The 17,345-nt window shown below is 46.6% G+C and overlaps 1 protein-coding gene across 1 annotated transcript in view; it reads left to right on the forward strand.

The window, feature by feature from the left end:
• Positions 1 to 17,241, forward strand: part of RAD54L (RAD54 like) — a 23,392-nt gene extending 6,151 nt beyond the window's left edge. The window contains exons 2-17 of the mRNA XM_027894839.1: positions 608 to 727; positions 1,476 to 1,536; positions 3,145 to 3,280; positions 4,069 to 4,138; positions 5,786 to 6,074; positions 6,552 to 6,676; positions 8,438 to 8,588; positions 9,854 to 9,980; positions 11,896 to 11,970; positions 12,370 to 12,500; positions 12,608 to 12,718; positions 12,866 to 12,989; positions 13,293 to 13,371; positions 13,472 to 13,651; positions 15,062 to 15,225; positions 16,367 to 17,241. Coding sequence (XP_027750640.1) covers positions 608 to 727; positions 1,476 to 1,536; positions 3,145 to 3,280; positions 4,069 to 4,138; positions 5,786 to 6,074; positions 6,552 to 6,676; positions 8,438 to 8,588; positions 9,854 to 9,980; positions 11,896 to 11,970; positions 12,370 to 12,500; positions 12,608 to 12,718; positions 12,866 to 12,989; positions 13,293 to 13,371; positions 13,472 to 13,651; positions 15,062 to 15,225; positions 16,367 to 16,568 — 2,145 coding nt within the window. The 3' untranslated portion in view covers positions 16,569 to 17,241. The remainder of the gene's footprint in view (positions 1 to 607; positions 728 to 1,475; positions 1,537 to 3,144; positions 3,281 to 4,068; positions 4,139 to 5,785; positions 6,075 to 6,551; positions 6,677 to 8,437; positions 8,589 to 9,853; positions 9,981 to 11,895; positions 11,971 to 12,369; positions 12,501 to 12,607; positions 12,719 to 12,865; positions 12,990 to 13,292; positions 13,372 to 13,471; positions 13,652 to 15,061; positions 15,226 to 16,366) is intronic.
• The last annotated feature ends 104 nt before the right edge of the window (positions 17,242 to 17,345 follow it).

The raw sequence follows: 17,345 nt of genomic DNA on the forward strand, positions 1-17,345 counted from the left end.
TCATAATGACACCAGTCCCAGCCCTAATCCTAATTTACAATTATGTGCGGTGTCAGGTCAGAGAGTCTCACCTCGTGTTTTCTGTGTCAAATCCATTTTTCTGTGCCAGCAGGTAGTTGAAATCATGCCTCAAGCTGAAGAGCGCTGTGTTAAGTCAGGAGACAGATCAATGACTTGTTTATTGTCATGCCTTTCTAAGTGTTTGAAATGTAGGTTTCAGCCTGAGGCCTTTCGCCTGCACAACAACAGGTGCCACGGGAGCCTCTGGGGACGCCCATGTAGTTTGTTTTCCGCTATTAACCCTTTTCTTAATTCTGCTTTTTTGGGGGGACAAGCCTGCCCTTTTACAGGTTACCAAGTGGTTCTTGTTTTCCTAGCTGGGAGAATATTTTAAGCTTCACGTAGCTTAAACTTTGGGGCACGCAGCAACCTTGGTGGTGCTGCTGGCTCTGTTTTTTGGCAGCAGGGGTGAGCGGTGGTTGTGTCTGCTCAGCTGCCTGGCTTGGTGGCCTGTGTGGTTTGGTGCTCACTGAGTGTGACAGGGATGCATCTTCTGGTCTCGCCACGTGCCCCCCAAGAGTTGTTCTGTTGTGGTTCCGTTTTCCAGGCTCGGAAGAGGCAGAAGGCCGGCGCTGAGACGGAGAGCGGGGAGTGTTACAGGTCGCCTTTCCGAAAACCCTTGGCCGCGCTGACCAACAGACCCCACTGCCTGGACAGCACTCAGCATGTGAGTGAGTGAGTGGGTGTTGCTGCTGGCACAGGTGCTCATCCATCGAGGAAACCCAAGTGCTTCCATGGCTTCCATTTAATCAGAACTATTATGGAAGCCACACACACACACACACGGAGTCTTTAGGAGAGGCCTTTTGCCAGCTCCAGCCACTTAATGTTGAAGGAGGTGTGGTGGGCGAGCTTCCTGTAGTGGAAATCCTGAATGAGAGAGTTTTGTGGGGCCCAGCTGAAGGACAGTACCCAGGGGCATGGGTCAGTTTACCCCCCCAAGTGGGTCAAGTGCTGTCTGCTTGCCTGGTTCTCCCTGAGCTTCCACTGCTGGAGACCAGATGCTGGACTGGCTGGGTGCTTGCTGATCCAGTGTGGATGTTCCTGCAATGGTAACTCAGCTCTTTTACAGGAAATGCCTAACTGAATTACCAAGGCAGGGGGAAGCTATAGCTCTTTTGAAGAAGTGAATAAAGCCAGTGGATTTAGGAAGATGGGAGTTCAATTTCATGCATTAGAAAACCCAAAGGAAAATCATTTTGAAAAGTGGAGTTGGTGGAGGGAATAGTGCTGATTTGTGACTTTCATCCTTTTGGGTGTTCTTGAAAATAGTTGGAGTTGAAGCTTGAATAGATTAAATAGAGGAACTCTGAGCACTTGGCAAAATTGAGTTTTTGAAAAATGTCCTGGACTTGCCTTCTTGAGCAATCTCTGATTTCAGGCTTCTTAAATGTGTTTTCTTTCTGAATTCCTAGGAGGCTTTTATCCGCAGCATTTTGTCCAAACCCTTCAAAGTCCCCATTCCGAATTATAAAGGTAAGATGAGGAGGTTTAAGGATTGTCTGTGTTGGCTGACTCGGGTAAAACAGATGATGCTTAGGCCTGTCAAATACATCTGTGGGGATTATTATTATTTTTTGCACTGATGCATGTGTTCCAGAAATCCTGACTTAATTTTGAAAGAAAAATACTGGCATATTAGCAGAGTCTTCATATTTCTTACTAGTGTTTAGTTTGGATAATCCTACATTTCAGAATTGGATTTTGTAGTCTTACTGCTATGCATTTGATGTTGTGCCAGGAGATTTTACACCATATCACGAATACAAAAGCAAGATGAATTCCAAGCCACGAAGGTTTACCGTTTAAATAATGATGCTAACAGACAGAAGGCTGAGGTGAAAGAGATCGTATGTGCCAGTTTTATTTCTGCTTGGCTTGGTGTGTTGAGCCTCAAGGTGATCTTCAAAACGAGATAGTTTTGAAGTTCAAAGCCTCAGCTGGTTTGAATCAGTGAAACACAAGATCTCAGAAACAAACGGGCCTGTTCGTGTCCCCTGTTTCCCCTTCACCCTCCAGCTGAAAAACTCGAATGCAGATCAACCAGTTTCACTCAAACTTCAGTTATAAAAATATGCCTGTAAGCAGACACTGAATATGGAATGACAAGCCCCAGAAGAGTTTGGCAGAGTTAGCTTTGTGGAAAAGCGGATTTGTCAGGAGGCTGAAACAGAACTATAACTGAAAGCTGCTTTCTCTGGCTGTTATCTTCCTCTCTTTATTGGGAAGTGTGGCTGTTCAATGTGCTCTTTTCTTGGTATGTGTGTGCTGCTGCCTCAGTTCGTGATACACTCCTGTTTTGCAAGGAGCCTTAGCAAGCAGTGGGCAAATAGACCCTGATTGAATCTTTTCCAAGCAAAATCAATCCTGGGAGCACAGTTGCCCGAGTTTTGGTGGGAAAAGGGGTTTCTTTTTATTCTTATGTTCTCTTTGTGTTCATCTCCGTTCCAGAACTGTGACATCAAAATACAGTACTAGGAGAGGGACTCAAGGTTGGTTTCTGTTTTTCGCAGAAATTGGTTCTAGCGTCAAACATCTACTGTTGCTCATCAGAGAGAAAATAACTTCAGAATATTATTCCACTCTAGAGAGTTGGTTGTGGCAGTATGATGATAACTTTGACATTGTAGAACTTCATCACTGTTAAAGATCAATTCCTGACCTTGCATCAGAGACGCAGCTCCGGCTAAGTCTGGGTTAGGTGATCCCAAAAGAGGATTTGATCCAGTATATACTCTGTGGGGGAGTGTATTTATTGAGCTGCTGAGGTGCACATTCCGGAGCCCTACTTGGCTTTCAGAAAGCCAGAACAACCACTTTTGGGGCAGCAGTGCCACTGGCTCCCTCTTTGCCTGTGTTCCTTCGTTCTGTTCTTTGCTGCTGCAGAGCTTCCTGCTGTGCGCCAGCAGAGCGCTGCCAAACAACGGCCCTGCCTGGGTTTGCTGCCTGCGCCAGCTGTGCGTGCATCTCCACCCCAGCACCCAATTAAATTGCTGTTCCTAAACATATTCCAACTCTCCTGCGAGGCTCAGCTCTCTTCCAGGAAGATGTTGTTCTCTGAGTCGTGCCTCTGTTTGCTTTCAGGGCCCCTGGGCTTGCGCGCGCTGGGGATCAAACGGGCGGGACTGAGGAGTCCTCTCCATGACCCCTTTGAGGAAGGAGCTCTGGTTCTGTACGAGCCCCCGGTGCTGAGTGCCCATGACCAGCTGAAAATAGACAAGTGAGTCATCACCTGGCAGGAATAACTGCAGCTCTGACCTCCTCCTAGGTGTAGGTTTACGTGCTTTTCTCCCAAATGTGCTTGAGCTGGGGTCTGAACATCAAGGGGAGTTTGGTTCCAAGCGTTCTGCCTCTGAATTGGTTCAGATATGGTAACAATCAAAGAAAGAATGTACCCATGCCGGGTTGTTTGTGTTCTTCCATAGACTGTTTCATCTCCCACACATCACAAATTTAAATCTGTTGCAGGGAATGAGCCTGCACGCATGGAGAAGCTGTTTAGAAAAATCCTGTGGCTTAGCTGTCAGTCAGGGAACATCAGCATCTAAGGGCAAGCAGAGGGAGATGACTGACAGTCAAATGTTAGGCTGCCTAATGGTTTTAATTTTGAAGTAGTTTCTTTTATGCCGCTGTTAAACCTTAAAAGGGCTGTCAGCTAGATCTTCATGGGCAGAGGAGGGGGTTTCTCTTTCCAGTAGTGCAATTACAATATTATTATCGAAACAAGAAAAACAATAATGACTTTTTAACTGTGTTTCTGAACCACATTCTGCCCTTGTTTTAACCACAGCCCACATACGTGGTTTCACTGATGGTTTAGACTGTGGATTAGGCCTCTGTGACTTCATTCTCAAAACTGAATTAGTCCATTTTTCACTTTCTTGTTGGCAGTTACTTCCCTCGTACCAAAGGGGAGTCCTCAGGATACCAGTGAGATTTAACAAAACCTAAACATACGCTGTGCTGAGTTCATTAATCACAGTCTCCTTCCTTGACTGCCTCCTGCAGGGACAAAGCACCTGTCCACGTTGTGGTGGATCCTGTCCTCAGCCGGGTTTTACGACCCCATCAGAGAGAAGTAAGTTTTCCATCGGGACCTGCGGGTGTGGTGGGAGGACTTGGTGCATTTCAGAAAGCTGCAGTTCCTCTGCTGGAATTGTTACATGACAGTGGACAGTGCCAAAAAATATGTTGTAAATATTTGCAACATCACAATACGGCAGCAGTGGGTACAAACCTCCAAATACCTAATGCAGCTATCTGGACAGTTAAAAGTTCATCCCAGATGCAGTATATTGTCATTTAAGCCTGGAGGCAGCACAGATGGAAGCTGTGATTGCTGATCTTGCAGGCTAAGCAGGTCAAGCTGGATGTGTCCCTGTGTGGCAGGTCTTCACATGGCTCTGAGAGTGCTGTAGGCTGCTCATAGCTTGTACTTTTATCTCAGAGCTGGCACTGAACCTGTGACCCAGTGTAATGCTCGTCCCTGGCTGCATAGCTGGAGGCACTCTGGTTTTGTGTGAGCTGCTTCCTGCTGGTGCTTCTGTCAAGTACTCGAAGTTATTGTGTCTTATTGGTGTCTCTGCTGTTTTTTGGCAGGTGGATATATCTGTTACAACACTTTCTCTTCTAGTCTGATGAGTAAATCTCTGCCTGCTAAGATTCCTGTGCTGTTTTATGCAGGTGATTCTTGTAGAGACTTGTACAGCTCTGCTCCAGCTTTTTTGTGACTTTTGCCCAGGTGCTGGATCCACAGCCAAATGCAGGCTTGTAGATAGTAATATATGTCATAGTTGTTCAACTGGCTTAAATAAATTCCATTAACCTGTTGCTAGGGTCCTAAGAAAGAAAGAAAAGGACTTGAAAATGCAAATGAAGCTGCTCTGTCTTCCAGTCCTAAGTAGTGGAGTACAGAGGGGTGAATCCGTGCAGGTGTTTAGGTTGTATACCTCGCTCCCTGCTCTGTTCACATAATGCAGGGAGCTTGTACTTTCCCAGCACAATGCCCTGGTTTTCTCTGACTCTCTTACCATCACATGGTAGAGGAACGTTTTGCAGAGTCTTTCTCTTCTTTTTTTTTCTTTTCTTTCCCCTTTTATCTGTCTTAGTGATGTACCAGAGCCTAATGCAGGGCTGAGCTCTTCTCCCACCATGTGACGTGGGTTATAACCTCAGCCCTGTGCCTTCTCTAAAGCTAAATCTGCTTTGGACCTTGAGCCCCCAGGTGAATCATTGTGCTTCTAGGCAGAAGTGATGAAGGCTGCTAAGAGTATCCTGGGAATTAATCGGGCGGCAGAAACAATTCTGCTCACACTATAAATCTGTGCTTTTCAAATTACCTAATTGGGTGTCGTTAAGATGATTAACCTCTTTGAGGTGATCAATGCATGTCAGTTTATGGCCTGGCCCTGCCTAATGCAGTCAAGGGTAGAAATTTTTGGCAGTTCATGTCGGGAAGCTAGTTATAACTGTACAATTAAAATGTAGTATGATTTCCTGCGTGTTATGAGGTACATGCTGGCACCAGTAATGTTGTTCCAAACCAGATGTTGGCTGCATTTTAGTTGTGTCTCGAGTGATTTCCCTGTGTCTCATTAGAACACTGCGTGTCCCCAGGGACGTGCGTGTGCTGGCTGTCGCTGTGTCACTCCTGTGCATTGTGGTAATGAAGCTGTCACTCTGCTGGTGTCCCCATCCTGCTCTGAGGGAACGATTCTTTTGGCAGGGAGTGAAGTTCCTGTGGGACTGTGTGACGAGCCGGCGAATCCCTGGGAGCCACGGCTGCATCATGGCAGACGAAATGGGGCTGGGCAAAACCCTGCAGTGCATCACCCTCATGTGGACGCTGCTCCGCCAGAGCCCGGACTGCAGGCCTGAAATCGAGAAAGCCGTGGTGGTGTCTCCCTCCAGCCTGGTGAGGAACTGGTACAACGAGGTGGAGAAATGGCTGGGAGGAAGGATCCAGCCACTGGCCATCGATGGAGGCTCCAAAGAAGAGATTGACCGTAAATTAGGTACAGAAGTGTTTGCAGACTGTGCATTTGGCTGGTTTTGGTCAAATCTTGGACTGGGAGAAGCCCGCAGCAGCTGATGTGAACATCTGTGAGCTGCCACCAGAGCTCTGGAGACTGATTAAAGTCTTTCCACTAACATGTTTAGATCAGATCCTCGCGTTCTTAGTAATAGTTGATCTTTTGGAATAACCCAGATCCAGTTATGTTAAAGTTAGGGCAGTCCCAGTGCCTCTTACTTTACTTCAGCCACAAGGCAGGAAAGGAGGTGGGAGTGGAATGGGATTGGGGCAGTGTGGGGAAAGGAGCGTGGATGTACATGTGTGGAAGGGACACTGCAGATTATTTGAAAACTACTAGTAGTTGAAACAGGCAGGTTTTCCTAGATTTTCAAGGCAGAAGCTTTGACTATTTGACTCATTTTCTATTAGTTTTCATCATCCTTCCTTTTTTTTTTCTTCCCTCCCTTTCCATCTATAGTTGGGTTTATGAACCAGCGTGGCCTGCGAGTGCCTTCACCCATCCTGATCATCTCCTACGAAACCTTCCGACTCCACGCCGAGGTGTTACAGAAGGGCAGTGTTGGGCTGGTCATATGTGATGAGGTACTGGGGCATCTTTAAGGAGAATCCATTCCTGGCATTTTCTCAAGATCTGGGTGAAACTGGATCTGCTTTCTGAAAAGGGAGGTGTACAGTGGGAAACAAGGCTTAGCTGTGGACAACACCCATTCTGGTGTTTGAGAGGCTCTGAGTAACCAGATCAACCAGACTCTGTGAGCCTGAAAAAGAGAGGGTGCCTTCATGAGCCAAGATATGAAGAAAATCCAGTTGGTGGTAACTGTGGCCGCTTTGTAGGTCCCTGGCAGGGTGGGGGCACCTTCTAGGGCCTTCTCAGCGTGAAATGCATAGCAGAAGGTCCACTGCCTGCCTGACTGTGTTGAGATCATAGTCAGAGATCCTGGCCCTGGCTCACTGATCTGGCTTTCATTTGGTTTTGTCTGTACTAAAGTGAGAAATACTTTCTGTTTGGCCTGGCCTCATGTTCTGCCCAGTAATTTTTAACTTGGCTCTATTTGGAGCAAGAAGTTGGACTGGAGACCCCTAAGGTCTCTCCCAGCCTAAATAATTCTGGGATTCATCTCTTGTGTGTAGTGTTGGCTAATGCCAGCCATTTTATTCTGGCCATCTTATTCAGTGCCTGTGGGGCAGTTTGAAGAGCACTCCCATGGCAGTTTGGGGTAGAGGTAGGAGAGGTAGGTAAGGACTCACCTCATGCTGTTTGTTCAGGAGGAAACAGAGCTGGCTTGACTCCCAGCTCACCAACTGCTGGATCAAGCTTTGCCAAGCCTGTGCTGTCAAGCTCTGCTTTCACATGGCTGAAACCGAGTTGTTTTTTTTTCGTTTATAGTTCCCTATTTATAGGTAGTGAGAGCCAGAGATGCTTTGAAGGACAAAATGAAACAAATGTCCTCTGCCTCCTTGAAACGATCAATCTGGGACCTCGGTGGCTGTTGAGGTGTCCACATCTGCTTGATTTGTTAAATAGTGGTGCCACCCAGTGGTGTGGCTTTGTGTTTGCTAGAACAGTGCTGAGAGGAGCTTATAAAGAACAAACGTCTTCGTGAGTGTAATTCCCATACACCTTTTATCTACTCAGTCCATGACTGCCTGCATTTCCCAGTGCCCCTGGGATGAGGCCAGCAGATAGGGAGAGGCTGGGAATGCATGTCCTTGGCCTTGTGTCTTCTGTATATTTTCAGTAAATACTCATCTCTGATGTGGTCTGGCACTTGTAAAGAGCATCTTATCACTTGTGCTTTGTCCTACACAGCACTCAGATGTTAATAAAGTTGCTTTTATCAGGCGTGAGAAATGGGGCCTGTATTCAGGTTACCCTGTAAGAGGTGCAGAACCTCTTTTTATTAGTGTGCAAAGGTCTGGCTATCCTGGATATAGGTGGACTGAATGGCTTGTGATCTTGATTTTGGGTGAAGCAGTTTTACTGGTCCAGAGTTCAGTGCCTGGTATTGATAGCTGAAAACATCCCTGTCCTTGAACAGGAAACAGTTTTTGTATCACGTGGTGCTTGTTATTTTCATGGGAGGCCTTCTTGCCTGGGTGTGACTCAGATATTCCTGGTCTGGGAAGCTTGTAATGTCATGTTTGCTCACATGATGGCTTCAGGTTTTCCATCAGATTCTTGCCTTGGAAAGAAATCTGTTGCAACACTTACTCCACTACAGGGAGTAGGAAAAACGGTGAGATGCCTTGTGGGAGATACAGGATATCAGTGTTGATGAGGCTCTCCAAGCTGCTTCCCAACAGGGCCACAGTTTTAATTCCTTTTTTTCTGTTTTTTTAAAGGGCCACAGACTGAAAAACTCTGAAAACCAAACTTACCAGGCTCTCAACAGCTTAAACACACCTCGACGAGTCCTTATCTCGGGCACCCCCATTCAGAACGACCTGCTTGAGTATTTCAGCCTGGTGCACTTTGTCAATTCAGGCATCCTTGGTAAGAGGTGAATGTGTGAGAGATGTGAGGGAGGGGGAGTTGCTGGCCAGCAACAATTGAGGCATTAGTGGAAGGAAAGACCATGGCAGGGGCTCGGACCTAGGTGATCTCTAAGGTCTCTTCCAACCCAAACCATTCTGTGATTCAAGGAGACTTACTTTTAGTTTGTATCCAGAAAGTCTAGATCAAGGTCCTTTGTTCTAGAGGCTGTATGTCATCAGAGCTCTGTTTCAAGAAGATTGTAATTTAAAGTACACCAGTGTAACAGGTATTTTGGAAGGGAAAGCAGTCAAGGTGAAATGAATATATGAAGCTCAGTATTACGTGACTGATCTTGAGGCAGGCTGATCCCTGCATCACTGGGAGCAGGTCTGCTCCTTCTCAGTGTGGAACAGCTTGTCTTTGTTGAGAGGTCATTTTCTTCCTGCCAAGGAATGAAAACAAACAAATGTGTAAATCATTTATTTGTTGCTATAACTCCTTACACATGATTGTCTCAGGTTGTTGGGCATCCAGTCCAAGAGGCTTCTCATTAATTCTAGTGCATGCACAACTCGAGTTAAACACAGTCCATCAGATTACTAGTCTTAGAAGTGGCATTTGGGCTGTATCTTTTGCTGTTCAGCTGTTCTGCCCCCAGGAGTTCTCAGGGAATGGATGGAATGGGGGTGGTAGGTGTTCTACATGTGCTTCAATTTTAGGTAGCTGTTACAGGGAGCTGATGTGATTTCACCCACCTCCCCCTTGACCTGTACTCTGGGCAAGATCAGTCTCCCCGTGCTTCCACTTTGTTCTTCCTGGGATGAGGTTAATGGTGGAACTACTGCAGCAAAGCTGCATGCATGCAGTAGTCATTTTTCCCACTTTCAGCCCTGTGACCAGTAATAAGCGACTGATTACAGATAATTTTGGAGTAGGCACACATAATGCCTGTGCTGTTGTTTGCAAGGACAGAATCTGGGAGTAAAAGTACAGCTGGAATGTGAACAAAAACAGTATGTGCCTGACGGTTGAAGTGAAATTGTGTGACCTCTGGCTGTGCATTGTTGTTGGAGTACAAAATGATTTTCTGTTTTGTACTGATCTGCCTGCCTTGTTTGAATCTTTTCCTGGCTAGAAAGAAAAGCAAGTCATATGGATGGGATGAGGGTTTGTTTTATCTGGTGGCTGGTCTCCGTGCTTGGGGTGTGATAGCTGGTGCTGTGGGATTCTGATCAAAGGTTATTTGGTAATAGTTGTCACCTTCTCACTTCTGTTTTGTACAGGTACTGCACAGGAATTTAAAAGACATTTTGAAATGCCCATCTTGAAAGGCAGGGATGCGGATGCAAGTGAAGCTGAGAGACACAAGGGAGAAGAGAGGCTTAAAGAGCTGATCAGTATTGTGAACAGGTGAACTTCATCCCTCTTCTCTTTGCAGAGCTTTTGCATAAGCCCTTTGCATAAGCCCTGCTATCTTTCCAAATTACGGTTGTAGCTGCAATGAATTCTTTTGCCGTTTACGTCTATTCAGCAAGTGATTGTGCAAGTATTTATTGCATAAGAGATCTATACAGCACGTAGCTTTAGCCTGGAAAACAGTACTGGCATGTTGAGTAGCAGGTGGAGTATAAGGAACGTCACTCAGTTCTGGTGTTGATTGCCCAAGTCCCACAAGAGTCCAGCTCACACTTTCATGGTTGTGTTGACTCTGTTCAGGTTAGAGATGGGACTCCTGCTCCCCAAGAAGCACCTCTGTGAGGTAAAATGCTGTCTTACTTACCTTTGGTTGATTTTTGGTATTTGTTTAAACCTATTTTCATGAATACAACCAGTTTATTCACATCTGCTGACAGTTGCTTGGCTCTAAGAGCTTTTTATGGAAAAGACTCTTGGATTCTCATCATTGCTGGTGTCTTCAGCTTTTTCTGTTGTCTTTTTTGTGGTTTTGTTTGTTTTTTGTTTGTTTTTTTCTTTTGCTTTTAATCCTATCTTTTGCAACCATCACAAATACAATCCTGCAGTGCATAGTCATGATAAATTGAATTTCACACTAAGTGCAATCTCTCTCTGTAGAGAAAGTCCTGACCTTGACTCAGATCAGCTGCAGAAACCTAAGAAAAAGGAAAGGCTGGGAGGAGAAGAGCTTTTATTCCTTAGATGCAATAATTTCTTTTTATAGATGATGGAAAAGGGGTGTCAAAGTGTATTCAGGAATGCTTGTGCCTGGCTCTGTTGAGGTCCTTTCCTTTATTGTGCAACAGTCACAGTACACAAATAGGGAAGATAAAGCACATAAGTAATAACAGATGAATCTGATAAATTTGGTAGAAATTGCAGATGGGTTGGTGATGCAAAGATATGTGGAATCACGGCTGGAAGGGCCCCAGGGAAGGCATCTAATCCGTCTTGCTGTCCTAAGGTAGAAGGTGTTAGTCCTAAACCATCTCTTACTTAACCCCCACCCAGCACCGAAGACCTTGCGATTCCCTAGGACACCTTTTCCAGGGCATCACTGTCTTTGCAGTTAGAAAATGCTCTTAATGTATAACATAAATCTCCCTTACTGCAGTTTTAAGCCTATTATTTTTCATCCTTCTGCTTATGGGTTTGGAGATCAGATTATTCCTTTATTTACCAGCCTTGGACAGATTTTGGGGCTGTCATACATCCCTGCTGTCTTCCTTCTGTAGGTTTTGTAACATATTTTTGATGTTTCCTGGCAGAACTGGGTTTCTGCACCTCTTACTCTGGTTGCTCAGTTCAGCAGTTTTTCTAATTCATCCCATCTTTTCCTAAGTGTGGTGGAACTGCTCCATGGGGCGTTTCCCGAGCCCCAGAGGATTTTGCTCTTTGCTGAAACCTTGGGCCAGGCAATGAGCCCGTCTTGGCTGAGGATGGCTACTAAGTTACTAAGTGGGGAGCTGCCTGCTTGTAATTTGGGTTATACCCACAGCATGTGATGGTTGATTCCTGTCCTGGTTTGCTGTCCGTGCTACTGGTCTTTGTAGCTCAAACTGTGAATGCTGTTGGTATTTTGAGGAAGAGCAGAGTTTCTCTTGTAAGTGACTGGGCTCTGTTAGGTGGAATCAAGCCTGAGCTCTCCAAATTTCATGAACCATGTTTGGAATTCGACTGTAAAAGACAGTGAGCTCTGTAACACGGCTTCGTGTGGATGGTGGGTGTCTGGCCTTTGCCGTGTGTTGGACTGTCACAGACTCTTCTGGAGATGTCAGAGGGACTGTGTTTTGACCACATGAGGAAAACTAGTGATAAAATGGGGGTTTGATGTCATCCAAGCTTCTGATCTTGATTTCTCTCCCTGCAGATGTTTAATTCGAAGAACTTCAGACATCCTGTCCAAATACCTGCCAGTGAAGATTGAGCAGGTGGTCTGCTGCAGGTACCAAAAAGCATGTACTGTGCCTGGGAAATGAGATGAGCAAAAGGAAGGACTAAAATGCTGCAAAGAGCCCTTCAATTCCCTCGAGGAATGAAGTTGTAGCCATTGGCAATAGGTTGCTTTTCCTCCTGAAACCAGGATGGACAACCTGCAACTGGTGGTTCTGGTGTTCTGGTGGTGTACAGCAGAGCCCTGGGCCTTGCAGGGCATCTGCAAGCTTTTCTTCCAGCTCTGAGCTAAGACAGCAATGCCCTACCAGCAGCTTTGGGGGCTGTTCTAGGCTGTCCATGCTGTAGCTAAAAAAAAAATTGAGTTGAAAGGAACACACTGTGTAGATGGAGGAGGATGGGCTTTGGTTTGGGTGCAAGTTGAGACTGCAGAGCTCTTGTTCTGTTTCAGACTGACACCTCTGCAAGCTGAGCTGTACAAGAACTTCCTGAAGCAAGCCAAGCCAGTGGAGGAGCTGAAGGAGGGCAAAATCAGTGTGTCATCTCTCTCTTCCATCACGTCCTTGAAGAAACTCTGTAATCGTGAGTTGTTCCAGTCACGTAGTGGCTTTGGGTTTTGCACTGTTGGTGGGGTTTTTTTGGGTCTCCCTTGTGCACTCCACAGTCTCTGAGCTCTGTTGATTCTCCAGACCCTGCTCTTATCCATGATAAGTGTGTGGAAGAGGAAGAAGGATTTATGGGAGCCCTGGATTTGTTCCCTGCTGGCTACAGCACCAAATCTGTGGAGCCCCAGCTTTCAGGTACTGTGGAACTCAACAGTACAGATGAGCTGACTAGAACAGGCAACCATGAGACTGTATTTAGCATCTTATCAAGTGCCCTTCCAAGGTCTGGAATTTGGGAGCTCCTGCTCTAGCTTTTTCTTTCTTTCATTTTTTTTTATCCAGGAAAGATGCTAGTTCTGGATTACATCCTTGCTGTCACCAAAAGCACCAGTAATGACAAGGTGGTTTTAGTATCTAACTACACTCAGACACTGGATCTATTTGAAAAGCTCTGCAGGAGCAGAAGGTTTGTCTTTGGGCTTTGCTTCTTTAATCCTGTGAGACTGTACTTGCAGCCTACACTGTAAAAGAACTGTCTCTTTCTACAGTTTCTATCAGCAGGAACCGCTGATCTCTTTTACCTCAGGTGTTCCTGAACTGGAACTACTGTGGCTTGAGCTTTGTCTGCTGGGGTCACTCAGCAGAAAATCTCTGGCCCTCTGCAAAAGTTCCTAAAGCCCACTATGAGGCTGGTTTTGACAGATTTTTCTCTTAAAAGTAGGATGCTCTAAAGATGTCAGCAATCTGACTGTAGTAAATGCTGTTCTAGGTATTTATATGTCCGGCTGGACGGCACCATGTCCATCAAAAAGAGAGCAAAGATTGTGGAGCGATTCAACAGCCCCTCGGTGAGTGGAACCTGCCAGACGCGAGCGGGTCTCCTGCCGGTTCTGTGAGTAAAAAGTATGGCTGCCTCTGTGGTCTAACCCAAGCCTGCCTTTTTCCCAGAGCCCCGAGTTCATCTTCATGTTAAGCAGCAAAGCAGGTGGCTGTGGTTTGAACTTGATTGGGGCCAACAGGCTGGTCATGTTCGACCCCGACTGGAACCCGGCCAACGACGAGCAGGCCATGGCTCGCGTGTGGCGGGACGGCCAGAAGAAGACGTGCTACATCTACCGACTGCTCTCGGTGAGTCACACTCCTCCCACCTCCTCAACATGGAGCTCTGGGTGCCAGCCCAGGCTGCAGCTGCTGTGATTTGGGCCAGGAGGGAAAGAACTCTTTTTTTTTGTTGTTGGTGACCAGAATTGATTGGAACTTAATTGCTTCCTACCCTTAGATGTGTTGCCATGGAAAAACCATGAAGGCTCTGGCTGGAGGGTCATTACTGCAGCCCTTGGTTTCTAACAGTGTCTGGCTTCTGAGAAATAGAAACAACTGTGGCTTTGCAGATAAGAGATGCTCCTTTGAAGTCATTTAGGCATCTGACTTCTTTAATTTCGTGGGATGTCTGATGCCAAAGTTGCTGTTTTTCAGGCTGCAGCCTGTTTTAGTTGGGTGTACGTGTGCTTAAGAAACAGCAAGTACATTCCTGGAATTGCAGCAGCATTTGGCATGGGGCTGCCAGTTAGCAGGTGGGGTAGCTGTTCTATGGTGGAAAAACATGAAGGAGACTAGTCTTCTCAGGCTACTGTAACACTTTGTCGAGCAGTGCCAGTAGTGATTACTGCTCAGAAATGTCACTTCTCTGCTCTTGTTCACATCCACCTCTCATTAGTTCAGACTGTGTTTTTTTGTTTGTTTCTTTCTTTTTGGTTTTGGGGTTTTATTGGTATGTGGATTTTGAGGGGTTTTTGTTTTTTTTTTTTTTAAGTGTAAGCTTGCGTTCCTTGACCAATTATTATTTTACTTTAACAAAACAGGCATTATTTGCCCATCTCTTCCTCTAACCTGGCTGCACTTGGAAGCATTGCTTTCAGAATTAGAAAACCAGTCTGCAAATCATGACTAATCACCCCCCTGCTTGGTATTATGTTTGTTTGCAAAACAGACGTTTTGCTCTTAGATTTTTGCCTTCAAAATGTAGCACACTGGGCTTTCTGCACATCTGTTTTACAAGCAGTCATCTCCCTCCAGACAGGGTGTGATTGATCTGTGTGTGGGTGAGCCAGCAAATATTTCTGATGCTCATGTCACCCAGGGCTAGCCCTTGCTGCTGTGTTTTGGGAGGTTGTGTTGGGGGATTTTTTGTCGAGGAGCAGCTGTAGCTGCTCTGCTCCTTTCCCTTCTCTCCTGTCAGCACAACCTGGTGCAGTGTGTGAGCTTTGGCTACGAGTGGCAGCTCCACCTCTTCCTCATCCATATCTCCATTGGACCCACTCCTGTAGCCCCAGTGGAAGACAAGCAGAGTGGGGTTGGATCAGGAACCAAATAGGCATGGTTGGAGTGCAGCTTAGTAAAACTTGCCTGTCATCTGTACTGGCTTGGCAAGGCACTGAGGGGTCCTGACATCTTAGTGCTGTTTGATCTGTGGCACTTTCTCAATGTAGGGCTCCCATAACACTGGTGTCCCAATTGTGCTTCATCTCTCCCGTGTAGACAGGGACCATAGAGGAGAAGATATTCCAGCGCCAGACCCACAAGAAGGCCCTCAGCAGCTGTGTGGTGGACGAAGAGCAGGACGTGGAAAGGCACTTCTCCCTTGGGGAGCTGAAGGAGCTCTTCACCCTGAATGAGACCACCACCAGTGACACCCATGACAAGTGAGTACTCTGAAGGGTGAATGGCTGGGATAGCAAAAGAACCACTCCACAGTTTGGTCTTGTGATTCAGGGGTTCCTTAGGCAGCAGGAGGAAACTCAGAGAAGGGGTCCCAAGCATCTCTGCTTCTGGAGCTGTTCACTATCTGGAGATGAGCACTTCCTTGCTGTCCCCGCTTTTTGTTTTAGAACAGCTATGCTGGCTGGACAAGTGAGCAGACTATCTTGTTGCTGCCTGTGGTTGGAAACTGTAAAATACTGCAGTTAGTGAAAAGAGAGAAACTGATCAGAGCTGCTCAGATTGGTGGAGCCCAACCTGATCCTTCCTTGTCGCTCTCTTCCTGGTGGTCTGTGATCTCCAAACACTGAACTGCTTCCCACCGCTAGGGCTTCTCTATCTGCTAAGACTTCATGAAGCCAACCCAAGTGCTCTTCCGGGGACTAAAACAGTCCTCCATTGTCTCCCCTACTCCCCCACTCCTGAGACCGGTGATATTGTAGCCACCAGAAAGAGGATAGGGAGTGGAGGAAAAATGCTTCACTATGTTGGTTAAGATTCTTAGTTCAGCCAGGAAGTGAAGAGGATTAGTTTTAAGCTGACTCAAAGCTTAGCTCAGTGTAGGTATCCAGTCTGCATGGCAACAGCCCTTGCTGTCAGGGCTGCTGCTGCTCTTTGTCCCCTTATGTGACAGCTCAGTGGGGCATCTCCAAAACAGCCCAAGCACAACCTGGTGGCTGTAGTTGGAGCCAGGATAGAGCATTTTGGATCATGGTGTGCTCTTCTGAATTCAGGAATCCTGATGCAATAGTAAGAAGGAGTTAGCAGCAGTCACTCCAGAGCTGCTCTAAGCAACGTCCCGCACCTTTCAGGGGAGACTCCACCTGAACTTCCTCTGGGTGCTGCTGGACTATTCCCACGTGGTTAAACGTGGAGAGGGAATGCCGTTAGAAACAGAACCTCTGGGTTTCCAAAATGTGTGAGTCACTCTGTATTTGTCACATTCACCAGAAGGTAACTGTGTGTTTAAACAAAACACGGTAGTAATTCAGAAAATCCAAATGTCCCTGGGCTGCATTTTTAAACTACCCATAGACTGGAGCAGCAGGGGAGCCTTGCACTGATCTTGCACCGACTGTGTTCCAGGATCAAGTGCCGCCGCTGCGTGAATGGACACCAGGTACGGCCCCCTCCCGAAGGCTCCGACTGCACCTCGGACGTGTCCCAGTGGCACCACTGCGCGGACAAGCGGGGGCTGCAGGACTCGGTGCTGAGGGCTGCGTGGGACGCCGCCGTCACCTTCGCTTTCCATCACCACTCCCACGAGGAGCAGCGAGGGATTCCCTAACAGGTTACTGTCCCCTGTGGGGGCACGTTTAATCCCTTTCAAGGAAAGGGGCAAGTGGGTAGCTGTGCCTGCTGGACTGCTGTGCGGCTGTGGAACAGCAGAGCAGCGTGGCTTCCGAGCGGCTGGGAGGCCCTTGGCAGTGTTCAATCTGCTGCAACAGCAAGGAGTCCGTGGCTTTTTCTCTGCTGTGGTATTGTGTGCCTGAAAAACAGCCCTTTGGGTACTGGGAATAACAGGACCTTGCATGCTTGATCTGACTGAGCACTGGTTCTCCTGCTGTTTGTGTCTGTGCCTGCGACTCGGCCAGGTTTAGGTTAGGCCTGGAGTTTTATAGCGCTTGATGTGCAGTCGTGTGTTTGGTTTGGGTTTTTTTTTCCTTGACAGCTGTGGCTTACAGCTGCTGATCAAAACTTGCAGGATCCATTTCTGCTGTGAATTGTGAACCTGGCTGATTACTTGGGAACAATAGGATTTGTACAAGGGGAAAAAATTTTTAGCTTGTGTGTTGAACATCTGACTGGAAGGATCATGCAGGCAGTGGAAAATCAGGCTCTATTATGGTAACTCATTTCTAAACCCACTTGCTTTGTTATGGGCAGGATTCCCTGATCTAGTAGAGTGTTTTAATTGAGATCACCTTACCAGCCAGTAATAAAATTCACACTTTAGTACATTATGGGTCTTACATATACTTTTATTGCAAAAATATTACAAAAGACCAAACGATTTAAAACCTCTGTAAAATGACTGCAGACATTGGAAAAGGGCAACAGGATT

Source organism: Empidonax traillii, unplaced genomic scaffold (assembly GCF_003031625.1).
Source record: "Empidonax traillii isolate 1590-97213 ecotype Southwest subspecies unplaced genomic scaffold, ASM303162v1 scaffold15:size5535645, whole genome shotgun sequence".
Lineage (NCBI taxonomy): Eukaryota > Metazoa > Chordata > Aves > Passeriformes > Tyrannidae > Empidonax > Empidonax traillii.